Genomic DNA, 21102 nt, shown 5'->3' on the forward strand with positions numbered 1-21102 from the left:
AACATGAGTTCAACATGAGAAAACTTAAGGGACCCATAAAATCTATTACGGGTCTCATTTCGATGATACAAACCATTTATTTTATAAGATCCTCAATATATATCGTTCATAATTTTTTTTGATCAATTCAATAAACTTAACAAGTTGAGAACTTGAGAGACCCATAGAATCTATTACGGGTCTCATTTCGATGATACAAACCATTTATTTATAAGATCCTCAATATATATCGTTCATAATTTTTTTTGATCAATTCAATAATGTAACATTTTCATTTTATCATATTTGTCTTTAAAAAAATAGATTATATATTTCAAAAATATATTTGTCCATTTTTTCAAAAAAAAAATGCAATAAAATAAAATAAAATAAAAATTATAATTATTTGATCGAACTAATTTTTTTATGAATAATATATATTGAAGGTCCTACGAAAATGAATAGTTCAAATTATCGAAACAAAACTCATAGCGGGTCCTGTAGGCCGCTCAAGTTCTCTAATGTTGAGACTCAACATGAGAGAATATAAAAGAAACCTAACCCTTAACGATATATATGTATAAGGGGGAAATTGCATGCTTGCTCCTTTTAAATTGTACATAATGTATTAATTTAACAACAATATTAAAGAGAATACTAAAAGACCAAACTTTGACAATGGTAATTTATATTAGAGGAAACTTGTATATCTTTCCAACATAAGACTACCAGCATTCATGGTAACTAATTAGCATTTTTGAAAAAATTTATTTCAATGTGCCATAGCAAATTTTCCAAGTAAAATAGAACAAACTTTTGTCACTTAGTCAAACTTACAAAAACTAATGTAAATAGTATAAAGACACAAAAATAAATTAGATAAAATTTACATTTCATTATAACAATAATGACATCGTTTTTTTAATGGGGTAATTACTTAACAGTGTAACAAGAAAAATAAATAAATAAATTACACAAACATGGGATGCAAATGGGACTTACACCCCACCACACAATCACTTGCACACTCCATATGTTTGTAATTATTTCTCTACTCCACTGTTAAATAATTTCCCCTTTTTCAATCCATATGATTAACAAATTACTAATAAAAATAAGTTAACTGTAGGACTCGTTTGTTTTTCGAGTTGAGGCTTGGGATTAGGATTAGTAGTAATGTCGGATTCACAATATCACGTTTGCAAAATAGCCACTGGAATGATAATCCATTCAGACTCTAAATCCCCTCCAACAAAAGGATTAGCATAGGCCCAGAGGATTTGATATTAGAAATTAAGTCATTGATATTAGAGTGTGAATGACAATTTTGTCCACAAAAATGTTCCTTTGATCTTCAGAAACTATCAACAAACTCGGAAATTTACAAAAAATTAGCTCAAATGAAGCAACATCGTCGTTCTCATCCACAAACCCAAAAATTTGCAAGAAAAAAAAAATCATACTCAAATGAAGCAACATCACCATTCTCATTAAGGTTGATCTCGATTTTGTTCTCCATCATCATCAGCCTTAGATGGATGAAGTAAAAGCTACTGGGTTGGCATTAAATGGATGAAGTGAAAGGTAACATCTTTTTGTTAATCGAATGAACATATCTTCAAAACCATGGGCTGGTTTTGGAGAAACCATTGGTTGGCTTCTTTAATAATAATAATAATAATAGTTGAACTTTTTTATTATTTTTAATTATGTAATTTTAATTTTAATTTTTGAATAGTTTAATTGAGTAATGCATTTATTGGTTGGTATAAGCTCAAATTCAATACTAATACAAAGGTATTTGTATAATTTTACATGGTTCATCTCACCCGTATCTCTCAAAACAAAAATGAACTATTACTAGTCCACTGGTTGTCAAATAAACACAATTTTTCTTAATCCTCTCACTAGCAATCCCCTCACGCCCCTCACTAACAATCTCCCCACTAATAATCCCCTCAGTAACAATCCCTTACCTCTGAAAACAAACGGACCCTAAAGGTTTAAAAATGGCCCGCCAGCCCGAGGCCCAAGCCTAGGGCCTAGGTCATGCTTTTTCTGACCCAACAAGCAAGCCCAATATGAGGCCCGCCCCAAGGCCCGACCTGCCTAAACGTTTGACCCAACAAGCAAGCCCAATATGAGGCCTGACCTGCCTAAACGTCACTTTCAAGCTATTTTGGTGAAAAAATTAGAAAAAAAAATTATCAAGCCTAGCACAAACCCACCTCAAATCCAGGCTCGAGTACCCCTTGGATCTGGGCCTGCGCTTGGACCTAGGCCACGATTCCACACAAATGGGTTAGACCGAACCAATTTTTGGCAGGAGCCCAATAGGCTCGTGACCTGGCCATTTTTACATATATAAAGTGTTATGTAAATTAAATCACCAAGGAGTCCAATATAACTATGTTAAATTTGTGAAACTTACTATTCTTCAAATGTGAAGGAAAGGTAGTGTAATTTTAAGGTGTACTCACTTCTCTTAAGTGAAAAGGTGAGACATTAGGCCCATAATATGCATATAAACCACACATACTTAAAAGTAGCAGCTTTCCTTGTAATTATATACATTTGTACAAGTACTTCAAAGATAAGAAAAATGTAGCAAGTGGAGAGAAAACTACAAGAAGAAAAGGAGTAAAACAAAATTTAGAGAGAAGTTAAACATGCAAGCAATTTTTTAGAGAGAAGTTAAACATGCAAGCAATTTTTCGGACACTTGACGTACGTCTGGTGATGGATCAGAAGATGATAAACTAGAAAGTACTGTTATAGCCTCTAGTAGTCCTCCAGCAATACTGTTGACAATGGCTTCTTCACTTGCCATTAGAGATGCCACTAGCTTCGCACCTGCCATTTTTTCCTGTTCAACAAAGTGCAGCCATTTACAACAAATGTTCAGTAGTTGTTTATTATGCAACTCAAAAATAAAAGGAAAAGAAGAAAACACCAATCTCATTTCCATCTTTAGATTGTCTCTGATCCATAGAACACAAAAAAGCAGACAGGAAAAGTTTTTATTCTCTAAACGCCCAACCTCAACCATCTTATGACTCTTTCTCCTTTCTATAACATTCAGGCCGAGGCCTACAAATTTATCGGGAGCTTGCATTGCATGGGTAAGTAGAACCTCAATATTGAACAAACATATGTGAGTGATGTCCAATTTTTCTATGCCAAATAGTATCTAGTAGTTCAAGAGCTACATAGCTAACCGTCCATGAGAAGGAAGTCTGTGAACATATGCATTAATGTGTATGTGATTTAAACAAAGAATGACAAAGCTATAGTAGAATAATATATCCACTGCCTGAAAGCCAACAGTAGTGCTTGTTCTATAGTCAAATGAAGCATGTAAACTCGCAATTAAACTTCATGCCAAATTTCTTTTATGGTAAATACGTTTTAGAAGTTGGGTTCTTAAACAACAGTAATATGATTTCTCTTCTAAGTTGCATCCAAGCATGACTTTTTAATTTTGATGTAATGTGTACTTGTATTATAAATAGGGTCACTAAAATGCTCTTCAGTAATCATAGTTTATTCGAAAATTCAGAAGCAAAGAATTTGAAAAAGCATTGTACTTGATTACCTAAGAAGCCCTGATACTTTTATGGTCGTGTGTCCGTGTCCAACACCTCTAACATGTAAATATTTTTAAAGTCGGACAAAACTTCAGACTCTTGGAAAACAGATGTTTATTGTTTAAACATATGAAATGTATTACAAGTTTAATAACTTGGAATCTATTGATAAAAGAAAATTAATGTAGATTTATACCTATTAATGAATTCTCTTTTAAACCCTAGAAATTTGTGTCATGTGGCGTATTTTTATTAAATTTAAATGAAATATTCATGGGCAAACTTCCCTTTACTCTCATGTGGTTTGGGCCATGTGCGGTTTACCCTTCTAACGTTTGGAAATGACCACATAACCCCCACGTGATTTGTGGATTGAAGTGAACCATTAAACACTCTGTCTAACTTAACAGTAAATGTGAAACAGGTATATGCTCATTTTCAAATTTCAATTGGGTAAATCGCACATGGAAAGCACAGAGAGTAAAGTTTACTTTACCTTCCAAAAGAAACGACAAAAATATAGGGGTATTTTAGTCTTTTCATTAATTTGTTAACAAACATAACACTGCACTTCAGTCCACAATCCGCAAGGGGACTATGTAGTCATTTCCAAATGTTAGGAGGGTAAACCGCACATGACCCAAATCGTAAGGGAGTAAAATGAAGTTTGCCCAATATTTATATATATATATATATATAACATACTATGAAACATGGGTGTGGGTATAGATACTAGTACGAGTACAATACGGGTACGCTGATACGTCAAGATCTAAAAAAAATAGAATAGGATATTGTAGAAGTACGTCAATAAATTTTTCATTTTTTATAATTTATAGTATAGATTCAATCTACAAATTAAAGTTTAATACCAAAACTACAAGAAGAAATTACAAAACCAAAAGAGAAATCATAATTTAACAATACTAATACCAATACCAAAGCAAAGTCTATAAGCTATTTTAATGCCATTAAATAGCAGAAATTACAAAACAAAGTTTCATTCCAAAAGCAAACTAAGCAAAATTTGAAAATTTGACACTTCCATCAACTTCATCATTGAACAATACATCTTTCATCCCTAACACATCAAGTAAAGGATTTGCAATTTCAAGTAAATAAGAACTCTCTAATAAATTAAACATATATCCACCAATGTCCCATAGCTTGGTGCACTCCTGATGTACCCATAAAGTACCAAAAGAGTACCCAACTGCCAAAGAATGGATAAAAAATACCCAATATGCATGCAGCCTTACCGGTACGAGCACCAGTACCCAGCAAGTATCCAGGTACAAGTACGGCAATATTTTTCAAATTACCCATGCTTCATAGATAACATATAATAAATATATAAAACAATATGTTTTGTGTCCCCATATGTTTTGTCCTACATTTTTGTAAAAATTGTCATGTATGCATGTTTGTGTTCATGCCTCTTCGTTGATTAATCTCAAATATGACCCTAATGTTTTTGCAGGTTACAAAGAGTCGAACCAAACCAAGGCTTAAATCCCATTAAATGGTATCAACTACATGAATCCTTCTTCTCCACTCGACTCTATCAAAGGCCATTTGGTTAGTCAAATTCAGGAGATTCATATCTCTACTTATTACAGTAGCCCAGGTCAATCTAAGTCTGCCACTTTCCCTAACACTTCCAGTATATGACAAACCATCCTAATCTATTTTTTCTCAACTTATCTTCTATCAATGTTACTCCTACCCATTTACAAACATACTCATTCCTAACTCTGTCTTTTCTAGTCTTTTCACACATCCACCTTATCATCCTCATCTCAGCAACACTCATTTTACCTACATATTGTTTATCAGTTATTCAACATTCTGTCTCATACATCGCTGGTTTAATAACCGTTCTATAGACCTTTCCTTTAGTCTAGTGGATATTCATTTTTCACATAGTACCCCAAACGCACTCCTCCATTTAAGCCACCCCGCCTTAATTCTATGAACCATATCTACTCCAATCTCCCCAGTTATTGTGATAATCGATCCTAAATAACGACAATATTCACTCTCAGATAGTTTTTGATTCTCAATCTTCATTTCTCTGTTTCCCTTGTTACTGTTGCTAAAATTACACTCCATGTACCATGTCTTAGTTTTGCTTATCCTAAATCCTTTAGTTTCAAGTGCTTCTCTCTAAGTCTCCAATTTACTGTCAACTTCTTCTCCACTAACACTGTGATAACCCCATTCTGTCTGATGCCATTAATCTTTAATTATATTTGTGATTATGTGCTAAATATGATTTTGGATGCTAAGCATGTGATTATATATGTTTTTGAATTTATATCTATCCCTCGTAGAGAGATCTATTCTATATGCGACTATAATATGAAATTGAAGGCCTTATCGGTTTCAGAAACCAAAATTGATTGAATCATTGTGATCGGCATAATTTTTAGAACCTATAGTGAAATTTGATTAAAATTTGATTCAGACTGAATTAATTAGATTACTCCCATTAAAATAAGCTCCAATTACTTAACTTAATCATGGATTAGTGAATTAAGTTAACCTAGCCTATATATATGCTAATTAAGGTGCTTAGCTCATTTTTGAGCTCAAAATTCAGCTTGTAGAGAGAGCATTTTATAGAGAGAAGTGTGATTCTAGAGAGAGTGAGGCTCAATCTTGAAGATTTGGCTAGGTGCTTGAAGAATTGTGTAAGAACTCAGGAACTAACTTGTGAAGAGTTGATTGAAAACTCTAGGTAAGTCATGAACTTATAATTCATGAAATTAAGTTATCAAAGATATGAATTTAAGAAGATTATGAGAGTTAATGTAAGAAATGGCTTTAAGGATGATGAATAGGGAGGTCTAACATAAATACATGCATGAATTTGTTATGTTTTCTCATTTTTGAACATGAATCTTGTAACTCATGTAGAATTAAGAGTTGTATCTCACATGCATGCATCAATTGTAAAGTTTTGAAGTCCAATTTTAAGGCCTTGAAGCTTGTGAATGCAAGATGTAAAACATAAATTTTACAAACATAAAGTTTAAGGTTTGAATCTTGTTGAATTCATGAAATTTTGAACTATAGGTGAAGCTAGCTTCAATTATATGTATTTGGGAGTGCTCTTGCATGTTTGAGTGAGTCGTGCATGCATTTAAGTGTTAAAATCAAGCTTGGGGCCTTGTTCTTCAAATCTGGAAATTCCATAAATTCGACCTATCACTCGAGCGATGGAAAGGTGGCTTGAGCGTACACTTCGAGCTCCCAGTACTTTTGCAGATATTGGGGGTTGGCTCGAGCGACCAAAAGACCGCTCTAGCGACCACCCTTTATTCTCAGTCTTGGTTCGAACAACCAAAAAGTTGACTCGAGCATAAAATGAGAGCATCCAGTACTTTCGCAGACCAAGGGGTTCACTCGAGTGACTAATGTTGCACTCGAGCGAAGTGCCCCATTTCAGGAACTTTGAAAAGTTATTTTATGTTTCAATTTCTGTTCTTTTTCATTTCTAAGCACTCTTAGACATACATTGAGCATTCTAAATAAACTAAAGAGGTGGGAAGAAGCCTAAGAAAGATAAATGAAGTAAAGAACGGATTGAATTGTATCGTGACCCGATTTCCATATGTGCTATGGATTGTGTAGGGTCAATCGCGAGGACGAATCAATCATCTGAACATTGTGAGTAATATCTTAGTAAAGATATTTTCATGTATTTTATTTTCTAAATATTACCTACATGGCAAGTTTTCCCGAATCATGAATTTGTATTATGAGTATTCTACCTGTCTAATTCGTAAAAGACTTGAAACGTGATTGATAAGCACGAAATTATAAGATTGGACCAAATGTCGTTTTGTATGAATACACAATAGGCCTAAGGCCGTTTGGTCTAATAGATGAGAATGTGTAATAGGCCCGAGGCCGTTTGGTATATTTGACAGTGACACAGAATGAGCTTAAGGCCGTTTAAAATATTTGACAAGATAGAGCTAAGGTCATCTTACAAATGAGTTGGATCGAGGGTCATTTTGTATGATTGTTAAATAGACTAAAGGTCATTTTGAACAAAGAATTGATTGGACCAAAGGTCATTTTGAACAAAGAATTGATTAGACCAAAGGTCGTTTTGAATGTGAATACGAATGTGAACATGATCATGATTATAAACACACACGTAAATATGAATTTGGAAATAATGGACCTAAGGTCATTTTGTACATACAATGTGAAGGACCAGATGGTCATTTGTGCATGGATCCATTAAATGTGAATATGATCTTGAATTTGCATATGCGCATGGATAAGAGTATGGAAATGTTGGACCCGACGTCATTTAGTACATACGTTACGATTAGTTATGAAAACTATTTGGACCCAAGGTCGTTTTGTCCCTTCAACATGTACCACGTATAATGGATTAGACCTGAGGTCGTTCTGCTATGATTTGTTTAAGTACGTTATGAATGGGAATTTTGTTCCATATGTATTAAATGCAAGTATTATTTATTTACATGCGAATTTCATTCATTAACCCCTTTACTCTGATATTATTTACTGGGCATTAGCTCACTCTTTATTTATATGTATGTAGGTGAGCAACGGGATATCTAGCCCCAACCCTAGTGTAAATGTGAAAGAGCACCGAGTTTTGAAGTCATCCAAGGTTGCCCCACATATGAGGCTTTTGATTTTGCTTTTTGCTTTCTTTTGCCAATAAATTGGTAGAAAACCGAAAATGGACGTACTAAGTCTATCATAGTGGACTTTTTACCTTTTCTGATCCTTCTCTAAGAGATTTCAGAGAGACTTTGAGAAGATCAGAAGTGTAAGGAAGAATTGTAAACTTCAGATGATATACTGCTGAGAAGAAAACCTGGAGGCATGCAGCTCTATACTCTGATTCCATCATCACCTGCTATCACCACCAAGATGAATAAAGAGGAATGGTAATATTAAAAATGAGGAGCTGCTAGATATTGAAAGTCGGTACCACTCGAACCCAACAATTGTGACCTTTATTATGACATACCTCTACAGACTGAATGAGACGTGGAAGAATTTCCCGAGCAAAGGGTCTCTTGCAAGAGTCTGGGATCTTTTGACAAGCACTGATGAGAACATTAGCCATGCATAGAACAAATGACATAGATATCGATGCCTCATATGTGCAGTCCTTATCACGTGTTAATTGATGGATCACATAATTGCGTACTGAATCTCTCATTGCAGCATCCCCTGCATTTAGAATTACAGAGATCGGTTGAATTCTTGTAAAACACAAAAGTGCTTATACAAAGAGAAAATAAGATACTGACGGGAACAGCTGTCCATTCTCACAAGGCTTGTGTTCTTCGAGGTCAAGTCTCTGAATGGTTCTAGAGCTTGTAGTTCAGTACATATCATCAGTGCTAGACAATCAATACACCCATGCTGAGCTTTGGAAACTGAAAGACAGAAAGATACTTGCAGCCATCAGGCTTTAGTAACAGTATGAGGATTGGCAAATTTAGAAAAGCAAACTTGTTACCTTCATCCCCATCAGATGAAGGCCACAACAAGACGGTTTCTATAGTGTTCCTAATTTTGAGCACAATAGGATGTAAAAGTGAATCCCTGCCTCTAGCCTGTATACAAGAAGAAACTACTGTCATTTAGTTGTTGAATGTTATTCAAGTAATAGCAGATACAGGACACTTAAATGCCAGAACAAATAGTAATGAATCATGACAAATGAATGTTGATGACAGATTTTTACCACAAGGGATGTACAAATTGAAAACAAACAAGCTTTTATCTTCAGCACATCACGAGCATCTACAGCATGTTCCAATTGCGAGGCAATAAGTGGAAATAGCACCTGCAAAATCACAAGACAGGAAGATTAGAAGGTAAAATTAGAGAACAACTGAATATGAAATTAGAAAGTAACACCCTTGCATAGAACTGAATAGCAGAGTGACAAGAAGAGATATTTGAATAAATAAAAAATTACAATAAAATTAAATGGAATATTGGTTCATGTCGACTATTTAAAGGAGGATGCTCTACTACATGTGACTCAACTCAGTCAAGAAGAACTGAATTTGACACAGAACACAGCATTCATGCAGAGAATCATAACAATACCAAGAAGAAACAGACTAGCTGCACTTTTTTTTCCAAAGAGTCGGCATGTAGCAAGTGATGATTATCTATATACCTCAAGTTTCCTATAGAAACACAACAATTGCTCTTTCTTTATTTTTCCCCCTCCTAAAATAAAACATAAAAGAAACAACTATGGACTTCCAGCAATCCAAATCAAAAGGGAACAAAGCCTTCTCTGTTTCCAATCATGTCCCAAGTGGCACCAAAAGTGCATACTTCACCCCAGGGAACAATGCTAAAGCATGTGTAAATCTACAAAATCTGAAAAAATAAACTCTTCACTACCTTTGTTCAAACATAGAAAACCAGTGTCCATGGGTTAAACTCTTGTATCAGTAAAGTGCTAAATGCATAATTAACTGGATTGCAAAAAACCTTAGTTAAAATAATCAAGTACACAAGGACTACAAATGGAATCTTTCAATAACTACTAAATACGTAAAAGAGGTGAAAAGGTGCAATAAGGTTTAACTTGACACTTTTTTATAAAAAGAAATCTTGGGGGCTACAAACAAAACCTTCTAGAAAATATTACACTTCAGGAAAGTATGACCAACAACATAATTGAGTTGGTTAAATTTTATCTGCAAATAATCCAGTGATGCACTATCTAAGCAGGGATCTTTTTCTGGGGACAGACTAATATGGGCATTGAAATTCACTAAGAATTTCAACTTTTTCGCTCCTACATTTTATTTATATGAATATACTACAGTTTAGAAATTCATCATTAATACAATATGGCCCTACATAGTAAACCCAGAGGGAACTCAAGCACAGCAGAACTCAATCTATGTAAATTTTGGCAGAATCATATAATTGCAACTCTTTTCAGGGTAAGAAATTCCATAATGCTTAGTTATCCTTATGCACAAAACATATAAATAAATAACTAATATATATACTGCATATCAAACTCTAAAAATGAATGGATAAGTAAAATTGTGCGTATTGTTGCCTATACTAAGCTTTGAAAAGGAGAGAGGGGACCCTTAATGTAAGATTATCTGAAAAAAGATTGTACATAGATGCACAAACAAAAATTCTTTGAACTAATAAGAAAATAGAGGAAAAGGCCCTAGTAAGAATAGGCAACAACTTTCTTCTAGTGCTTAATACAGTAAAAATTTACAATCCCCACATTGTAAAGAGCACTCAGTAAAATTGTAAGAACCAGATAATGCATTAAGCCCCATAAAATGTCACGCACAACAAATATCAACTTTAAAATTTTAGCATCTATTCAGTGGTTAAAACCTGACCTACTAATCTTTAGGTTACGGGTTTGAACCTAAGGGCAATCACTTTGTGCAAATTATGCCAAGGGATAGCATCCAGTGGGGACTAAACTGGGCAGACTTTAAGATTTTGAAATTGTCAAAAAATAATTATAAAAAATACATGTACCATGGAATTTGTTTTGTAGCAAATGTAATCAAGCATTAAAACGTCATCTAAGCAATAGCATTTGGTCCAGCATTTTCTTTCCCTTATTATTATTATTATTATTATTATTATTATTATTATTATTATTTTCCAAACAGCATTCATGCTTCACTTGATATACTGATAAGTGTGTATTTGTAACCAAAAAAATGTTGTAAAAACAAAGTAACTTCTCTTGCAAATAAGGAGAACATTTGGCATCGCTAATTACCTGGGGATGAATCCGGCCACAAAGCTCAGCTGAAAGTTTCTGAACATCTTCGAATTCGAACTTATTAAATGCCCTGAAATAGATAGTAGCGGTAACATCAGCTCCTCATTTAGTATTTATTTTTAAAAGGCATATTTCACTTTACCCCCGGTGGTTTGGGCCATGTACTAATCACTCCCCTGACAATAAAAAATAAGCTCACAACTCCCTGTGGTTTTTGGACTAAAATACACCACTCACATCATTAATGGTAAAAGAAAAAAAGGTCATTATACCCTCGTATGTAAGTCGCACTTAGTCATCATTCCCAATCTGTAACCTGATGGAGACCCTGATATGTATTGTCAGACCCCTTTCCTAACAGCTTAAGCTTTTGGAACTATTGATGATCTAACACGGTATCAGGGTTTAGATTTGGAGAAGTCTTGGGTTCATGTCTCTCAGTTTGCATTTGTTTCCCTGTTTGGATTCTATTTTTGTAAATGTTTGGATGTTTCCATCTCTACGTGCAGGACAGGGTTACACGAGGGAGGGTGTTCAAGATCTTGATATGAGGGAGGGTGTTCGAGATCTTGATATGCATTGTTGAGCACCTTTTCTAACATCTTAAGCTTTTGGGACTAGTTCTTATCTTATAATCTTTCCCACGCATCTTTGCCAGCCGTTGCTGTTAAAGGCCAATCAATGATCAGTTGTTGATTTAAAATTTCTGAATTCTAAAGGAAACTTCAAAACTATCCAAGTCAAGCAACTTCAAAACCATCCAATGTGAATATCCAAAGAGAGTGAAATAGATGGCCCCATCATTTAATAATTTTCTAACTGGTCATTGACTTGCATCATTTGTTCAGAAATGAGAAAAGATAGAGAGGGAGAGAATCAGTGGAGTGAGAGATGTAGAGTGTGGTGGTGGCGGCAGGGAAGGAGGAAAGGGGTGGCAGGGGTTAGTATAGAGAAAGGAGGTGGTTGGAGTGGAAGAAGAGAGGAAATGGACGGAAGAGGGAGAGAAAGAAGACACTGGCATTTTGTAATACAGATGGTTTTTAAGGATATTTTTCAACCCAGGAAAATGGTTGTATACTCACTCTCAACACAGGTGCGTGAGTTGCATCTCCAATTAATTTGGACAGAAATTGCAACGGCACACTTTAGTCGAAAGAACACATGGAGTTGTGTTATGTGCTTCCTTTTTATTTTTATTTTTTAATGCTAAGAGGTTATCATGGCCCAAACAACAAGGGATACACATATCGAGAGAATTGTCAAAAAGACCTGTTCAGAAGAATTCCAGCAACACTCTCAGCATCATTAATGTCAAAATAACCTGTATCTAGATTTCCAATTATGAAAAGCGGAGTTAGCCATAAGCGTAGGATGATTTGTTTCTAACAAAGCTTGTGAGATGAAATGCAAAATGAGTTGCAAAAGGCTTGTTTAGAGCTGCAATATCCTTATTTTTGGCCTTAAGGACTTCATTACATGGTAAAACAAGACAATTATGGCAGATTGTATTTCTTAAGTGCGGAACTTCAGACCAGAAAATAAAATATTGAAACTACAAAATAGAAATGAATGTATATATCTAATCTTCGGGACCCTGGAACACAACACGTAACGGTAGAGTGAAAAATGCCTTAACCATAAAGAATCCACACAACAAATCTATAAAAATGCTAGGAGGGGTAAAACTTGAGACAAACATATAAAAGGATGAATAAGAAAAATTCAACATAAATATTTGTATATGTTTCTGATATATATTACTCACACAGCTCAGTCTAGGGCAATCAGAGAACTTTAAGAAATGTACAACTTCACCGATCCTAACTCTTTACTCATAGAATTAAGTAGAGCAAAGACATCGACATACAACACAACACAGACACACATACACGAGAATTTTCAAAAATTATAGGCCACAATTAAAATTAATGTTTTAATAAATTTATTATGTCAAATATATGAATAGTTTATTCAAAGGTAATGAAAAAAAACAACACTAACTAAAATTTAAACGCCATATAATTCAAACATCAAGATATCATTCAAGTAAAAATTGCATTCTAAAGAGTGCAAAACAATTTTAGAACATTAAAATACGCATGACGTGTTCATCATATAAATGTTTCCAAACTTATTTAGAGTACACAAGTTGCATTATGAAGAATTTAGAGCATTGTTACTGTGAAGAGATTCATTACAAAGGTCATGTTCGAAGATTTCATGAAGTGGCACTGAAAGTGTCCGAGAAATGTCCAGGAAGCTTCCAGTATTATAAATATAAAATTTTAATTAAGACAAGTTGGAGAATCGGCAGGCACACTTATAGGAGTGTCTATAAAACATATGACATGACATGCATCCTCCATAGAAGTCTATATGCTTTTTAGATCGGAAGGGCAAAAATAGCTACATTCACGATGATTACAGGTTTGACTGAGATGAAAAGAGTCATGGGTGCAAATCCACACTTCCGATGAATTTGCACCACATAACTAATAAATAAGACTGCAATAGGATTAAACTAGGAACTCATTTATGTGAGATTCTAAATTAGAGGAAGCATTCTTAGCAGCATTCTCAGCAAATGAAATGGAAAAAATGGTTATGGACTAATAGATCAGTGATTGGCAGTGAGAACTTGTCTCAAAGCGGAAAGCTGACTTTGATAGTAGTATTTAGACCATGCCACCAAGGATACAAAAAATTTTACAGTTACAAACATTAATTTTATGATTTCTAATCTTAGTTATTCAAAACATGACATGGTAATAACATAACTACTTACAAAGATGAGGAATAAACGGCCCATCAACTAAAAGTATTATAATTAAGGGAAAAACTCCAGTTAAACAGGATAAAAAACACAAGTTCTCATTGGCTGACATTCAACAGAGTAAAGTTTCCTCAACCAGTTGCAACAAGGCAGAATACAAACATATTTCATACCTCCCCCAGAACCCCTTCCCTTGTGTGACACAAGTCCACAAGGCAACCGAAAAAGAATAAGGATAAAAGAAGGGGGGGGGGGGGTTGTGTGCCAGAATACCACACATAAGCTGGTATCCACACCCACACAGAAAAATTAAAAATACTATCAGTCACTAATGTAGCATTTTAGAGATGACAATATACAAGCAAACAAGCAGAGAAATTTACGTTGAACCGCCAAATACTTGTAAATTTCACTAGGGGAAAAAATAAAAAAATAAAATAAAATAAAATAAAAGAAGAAGAAAGGGGCTTAGAGATGGACAAACTTTACAACTATTACGTTTTATAAATTCACAAGAACAATGAACTGACCTTGAAAGACGCAAAGAATAAACAGACAAGAAAAGAAAAAGAAAAAATGAATTCACTGAAGGCACAGATCATCATACCTTGTTTGCAAAGTTCACCATATATAAGTGAAGAATTGAGATTATTAAAAACTCTTAATGGAAGCAGCCTGATAATAAGTAATGGACAAAGGCGATCAAAGAGAGAATGCTCCAATTTCAGAGGATTATCAACTTCATAGTTTCGATTCTCCCATCTGCAAAAATTTTCATCAATTTCACCCCAAGAAAAAAATAATAATGATAATAATCTCTGTTATCAAAATCTTACAATTCGCGATTCGATTCACCATTTTTGAAAAATCGATACGAATCTATGGGTGAATCTATTTTGGAAGTGAATCTCTAATGAATTGCACGATTCACAATCGATGCACGATTCACAATCGATTCACGATTCAATTCACTTTTTATGATTCATGCAATTTTTGAAATTATTGTGTCCGACATATTTTCGACTCTTCTTTTCTCTATCTTTTTAGTAAAAATGACATAATACAAATTGTGATAGCGTTTAATACCAAAATAACCAATATATATACATGATTTATTATTATTATTATTTTAGTGATCATGGAGTTTTTAATAGAATCCAATCAAATTCAGTCAGACCCAATATATTTTTAACCTTTCTTTCCATTTTTTTCCCTTTAAAAAATCTTAATATATTTTCTAAAAATATTTAAGATTAAAGTTACACTATGAATTATCTATTACTATTTTATTAAATTGAATATAATTGAATATTACATGTGTAAAGTCAATTATACCTTATAAAATGTTTTACGCTTTAAAATAAAATATTTTAAATAATTCTTTCTTATTATTTCACTGTTACTTATGTATGCTTATTGTCCAAATATCAATATCCTTGTTAATTATTGTTTCTTTGGAAATTGATAGTTTGTCTATTTGGTTATTATCTTTATTAAGAACTGTTAATAAAAAATATTTAAAAAAGAAAAAAGGTAAGATAGTGATCTTATATAGGAACCTTTATTAACTTCTTACCTATTAAACTACGTGATTATCATTCAAAATAACATTTTCATTGATTTAAGTGTAAATATGTCATATTCATAAGATATATTTAACATCTAAATGTGTAGATATATATTTTTAAATAATTTATAAAAAGTGACAGAATCTTTACGATTCACAATTCGATTCAATTCACTATTCGGTACGAAGCCATTTCGATTCACGATATGAATCCAGATTTGAAAACTATGATAATAATAATGAGAGAGAACAGTTTACACACCAAACATAAAAACATTGAAAACAGATGCAATTGTTTTAAGGTAAAAAATTGAAACCCATCCTACACAACTATGGCATCATGTGAAAACATGAATCAAGACTCTTTTCATGTTTCATAGTGGATAAGTGGGATGCACACAAATCACAAGTAAAATATGAAACAACTTCTTGACTTCTAGCACTGACCAAATGATTGAAAAAAACATACTAATAAAAGAGAAAGGAATAGAACATGTCCACTTCCTTTATTGATGATGGGGATATTCACTGAAGATGGTAAGGAATATACTCAATAGCCACATATTATGGCATGATTCAGACAAGTAAATGAAAAGCCAAAGAGTTGAAATAAAATGCTGCAGTGGAATGATACAGTTGGAGTACCTTAAGCAGTTCTCAAACAAAGGACACATGGTACATGTGCAATTGAATAAGTAAAATTGATTTACCAATAGGTTGAATTGAATACCAAGTACACATTAATTATGGGGTGGTTTAGATAGATTTACCACTCATCTCCAACTTCAGTAGGGAAAATAAGAGTGGAGACAATCAGAGAGGATAGGAAAAAAGGACGAAAATAACAAAGAAAATCCATTAGAGTAATTCTATATCGATGAAAGTCGCATCACTTTCCAGCCTAGGCTTTTAGAGTAATTAGTTATTACCATCTGGATCCTTTTAAGTGATTTGTAAACTAGACAAAGGTGCTGGTTCACACAAGGTGAGAAAAAGAAGGGGGAAAAAATATGTTGTGGATTTACTAGTTGTTAGGCTATTTTACACAGGCACACTTCAGCAATCTAGCTTGAGTAGTTAATTATTACCTATATGCAATGTTGCCAGCCCATACACCAGCATACAAAACAGGAAACAGGAAGTCTTTGTATTTCATGGTCATTGAATTAACTTTTTAACTAACCATTATATATAACAGTAAATCAAGCACATAAGATAACCAGTACACAATTCAATTATAGCATTTGAACTATCAGAGATTATGAATGAGATTTTTCGAACATCGAGAGGTTACACGTGGAATCAAAGAGAACATTTTATAACGCAATTCACACTCACCTGTTTTGCTGTCTTGTATGTAACAGAAGTCGGTGAAAGACAACATCTACAGCATCTGCCAAGTGTTCACTTATATAACTTAGGAACCTGACAATAATTGCATTTGATGGTTCTGCAAACATCTTGTCAATCAATGGTTCGATTAACGAGTTCCAGTCTTCAACCTATATATAGCACAACAAAATAAAAAATTCAGATATAGGCTGAAAGAAAATGAGACCTCATGAGAAATAGAACCGTTAGTGCAAGCAAGTCCAAGAAGTCATCTAGACACAACTTAAGGACACCAATTGACAAGTTGAAAATGTTATGCTAGCCTCAAGTCAATAAATAACTTACATGCAGACCTGAGACAGCACAAGGGATTGGTGCAGATATAGACTAAGAAGCATGGATAAGGAAAAGGGCACATGGATATGACACAATAGACACACTAACAAAACAATTTTCAAAAAATTCATGGCATGACACAGCATGAACACATCAATAAATAAAAACTTGAAAGACAAAATACAATTGTATTTTTATTATTACCAAGATAGTAAAAAAAACTTTTTCCACGTATGTCTTAGAAAAGAAAAGTGGACAAAAAGTCCTAATATCTAATTTAAAAAGCAATTCACAAACAAATTGGATGGCCACAATAAGCATTAACATTTTTTTGATAACTCGGTATCTGGCTCACTGATTAGTACAGAGGACCAAACCCACTGTCCACTAATGGGGGGGCCCAATTAAAGCCGAGGCAAAGCCTCATATGGATTGGCGCCAAGAAATTGTTTGCACCTAAGAAGTTTTCAACCTGAGACATTGGAGGGAGCACACCCCCAAGTCCTAGGCCTTTACCACAATAAGCATTAACCTATTGTGACAGACTAAGAAGCACTGACATGTGACACAACAAGGATACGACATAGACGCCGACATGTCAATTTTCAGAAAATGCAGGACACGACATGTGGGGGACATGTATGAAATAAATAATTTTATATATTAATTATATGTCATATATATGAATATATTATTCAAAGATAATAAAAAAAAATACAATATAACACTTATTTTTATAAATTTATATTGTTTTTTCTTTTATTATTGTATCATAGGTTATTTTGTTTAAACTTATAATTAGTTTCATGTGTGTTTAATCAATAGACACCTTTGTTTAAGCGATGGACATATGTGTTCTCCAAATGTCCAAAGAGAGTCCAAATTTTTCTAAAAAAAAATTGGACATGTTTTGATGAGTGTCAAACATGTGTCGGGAAGTTTCCAATGAGTGTCAGTGTCTGACACAGGCACGCCACATTTTTAGAAGTGTCTGTGCTTCTTCGGTGACAAAAGAACAGATTGAAAAGCACGACTTTCTTCATCACAATAATAAACTCAATCTTTTGGTTTAACATAGAAGTCTACCATGAATCCAAAAAAGTATGTTGTTCCCTTGAAGTCTAGAATAGTTCATCATAAATGTATTTATATGAATAGTGAAGAAAAGTATGTGGCTCATTTATTAAAATATGAAGGATGAAGTCCTATAAAGGACTACCTTAAAAATATACTTCCATTCTTACATAGATACATATGCATGTATATATGTTCAATAATTATTAAAATTCTGTAATTAAGGCATTGTTAATGCACTGATGTGTTACACAAACCAAATATGTCTGACATTACGTAGACAAGCCAAAAACAAGAGAACAGTACACAAGCTTAATAGCAATATTAATAAGGTGATAATCTAGCACAATAAAATAACCTAAGCCAAGCACAGAAACACATGAATACATTAAACAGGCAAATACAAAAAACACTACTCAGAAAGGTAATGAACAAAGGCCACACGCACATGAAAGAACACCATAGCCAAGAAACATCAAATTTACAAACCAATAAAAAAAGAAACATCAAATTTTCATAGAAGAAATTACTTATCATAAAATAAAATAAAATACACACATTGCAAAATAATCAAGCTTGCACTTTCTGACCACTGAGGGATCAGCTTGAGCACTCTATCAGCATCCAACTTTGACCCTTCTACAATGTAATGAAGAGGTAAAACATAAATGGAAAAAAATAAATAAATAAAAATAAAATAAAAAATAAAAAATAAAAAGAAAGAAAATGTGATTGAAAATAAAATCACTCAACAGACAGTACCTTGAAACTATTTTGTAAGAACACTTAAAACCCAGTATTTGACATAAAAGTGCCTCCATTGAATGCTTCGATGGAGGAACAGAAAAGAAAAATTCAGAACCTTATGACAATTTTGGAATTGGTATGGCAATGGTGGTTATAAGTTTGCAAGGTCATCAAATTAAATATCCTAACTCAAAAAATCCATATTCCTAAGGTCCATTTAATTGGAATTTTCTTTGGTGCAGCAACTGGAGCAAATAATTCAAGGTAGGTCTCAGAAGATTGATCCATATTTTATGCAAATAGTCTAGCCAATTGATCAGCCTAATTCAAAAATTGACTCTATAAATAATTAACAAAAAATAAGGTCCAGTTAATGGGACCTAATCATAATGCAGGGTATATAATTTAGTAGTCAAAATAAAGATTTTAGGCCATATGAATGATCTACTTAAAGGCAGCTCATGGCCCCATTCAAGTATCCCCCAAGTTATGCTAAATGTTTGACTTGTACAAGAATAGGAGAAGATATTTCCAAAAATGTCAGAAGTAGTCAGAAAAATGTGGTTTATGTATAATATATCCATTTATGACTTTTTAGATTTTTTGCAGACTTACAAGATCAAAGAATTTCTGTTCCAAAATTTTCCATAAAACTGTAAAAAAAAAAAAAAGAGTATGAACAAGGATGTGATAGCATGTTGATCAATTCTATAATCAAAACAGGAGAGACACACCTTTCCCTCCATCACCTAGAGCTTGAGGAAGATCTGGATTCTGGCAGATATTGCTGAAGAAAATACAAATTACAAAGTTACACAAGTAAAACAGCTGCCTCATGTATTAATGATATTGAGAACCAAATAAGTTGGTACTCTAAAATTTCCAGAAACAAACCACTTGCAAACAAATCAAGCCTTTGAAGCCATATACAAACAAACAAAGAAACAAGTACAAGTTAAACTAGCAATATACCTAAGACAGTCGAGCAGCATGCATAAAACTTCAAATTTTTTATTATGATATTTGAGCACTGCGACAAATGCATTTCTGGCAGATGAATGTACTACTTCATCTGATGAACAAACAAGACGAACTAATGCAGGCAAAAGCAGAGATGGGTCTGCAAGAAGAAATAAACAATTCATTAAAGCAGAGGATTATAGTCGAGACACTTAATTTGTACAAGCAATAGCACGAAGACAAAAGGTTATTACAATTCTTTTCTCACCAAGACAATGAGAGTAGATGAATGCCTACAATCACAAGATCCCCAAAACTTTCAGCCCTAGGATTAACCCCAGATGAAGGCCTAAATATCTCAATGGCAAAGATTCAACGGAACAACCTAATAAGCCAACTATCCTATGCAATATATCTCGCGACAGAAAGCCTCAACCAGAACCACATTCCTTTTGCATGCAGCTGTGGCCAAGTGTCTGAATCTATCGGTCATAGTTTCATGGCTATCTTATGTAGAGCTCCATTAGGTTTTTTCAGTGTTCTCGTTGAAACATGCGTGCGTAGTCCTTGCTTTTGGGGACATTGATCCGAAGCTCAAGTATAGTCTGTGTGCCGCTTTTATTCTCCACCATGACAAATCAATTGATTTGATTTAGGCATTGCTCTTTCCTTTGTCCTTCCCCCTGAATTTTTCCCTATCACTAGTGGTTATTCCCAATCTAAAGCACACGTCTTTCCTCAAAACGGAATGCAAACTAACCATTTTAGAGTGCTCCACAATGGAGAAAAAAAATGGTGTTATCTACAAATTGAAGATGAGAAACTGAAATCTTAACCTAGCCTCTCTCCTTAGCCCTATAGACCATTCAACCCAAAACATCAACCACAATCGTGGACAAAAAGGAGAATAAGGGTCACCTTGTCTTAGATCCTTGTTGCATCTCAA

General features: G+C 33.8%; 1 protein-coding gene across 1 annotated transcript in view; it reads right to left on the reverse strand.

Annotated features, from left to right (window-relative positions):
• Positions 1-2502: 2502 nt before the first annotated feature.
• LOC114319272 (uncharacterized) overlaps positions 2503-21102 on the reverse strand; it is a 56049-nt gene continuing 37449 nt past the window's right edge. The window contains exons 12-25 of the mRNA XM_082905342.1: positions 20169-20316; positions 19931-19983; positions 19008-19088; positions 17385-17392; positions 17046-17209; positions 14748-14902; positions 12637-12694; positions 11365-11437; positions 9316-9417; positions 9088-9184; positions 8876-9004; positions 8590-8795; positions 8332-8472; positions 2503-2845 (exon numbers count right to left, since the gene is read on the reverse strand). Coding sequence (XP_082761468.1) covers positions 2663-2845; positions 8332-8472; positions 8590-8795; positions 8876-9004; positions 9088-9184; positions 9316-9417; positions 11365-11437; positions 12637-12694; positions 14748-14902; positions 17046-17209; positions 17385-17392; positions 19008-19088; positions 19931-19983; positions 20169-20316 — 1598 coding nt within the window. The 3' untranslated portion in view covers positions 2503-2662. The remainder of the gene's footprint in view (positions 2846-8331; positions 8473-8589; positions 8796-8875; positions 9005-9087; positions 9185-9315; positions 9418-11364; positions 11438-12636; positions 12695-14747; positions 14903-17045; positions 17210-17384; positions 17393-19007; positions 19089-19930; positions 19984-20168; positions 20317-21102) is intronic.

The sequence above is a fragment of the Camellia sinensis genome, chromosome 14 (genome assembly GCF_055761805.1).
Source record: "Camellia sinensis isolate YWXY chromosome 14, ASM5576180v1, whole genome shotgun sequence".
In the NCBI taxonomy this organism is placed as follows: Eukaryota; Viridiplantae; Streptophyta; class Magnoliopsida; order Ericales; family Theaceae; genus Camellia; species Camellia sinensis.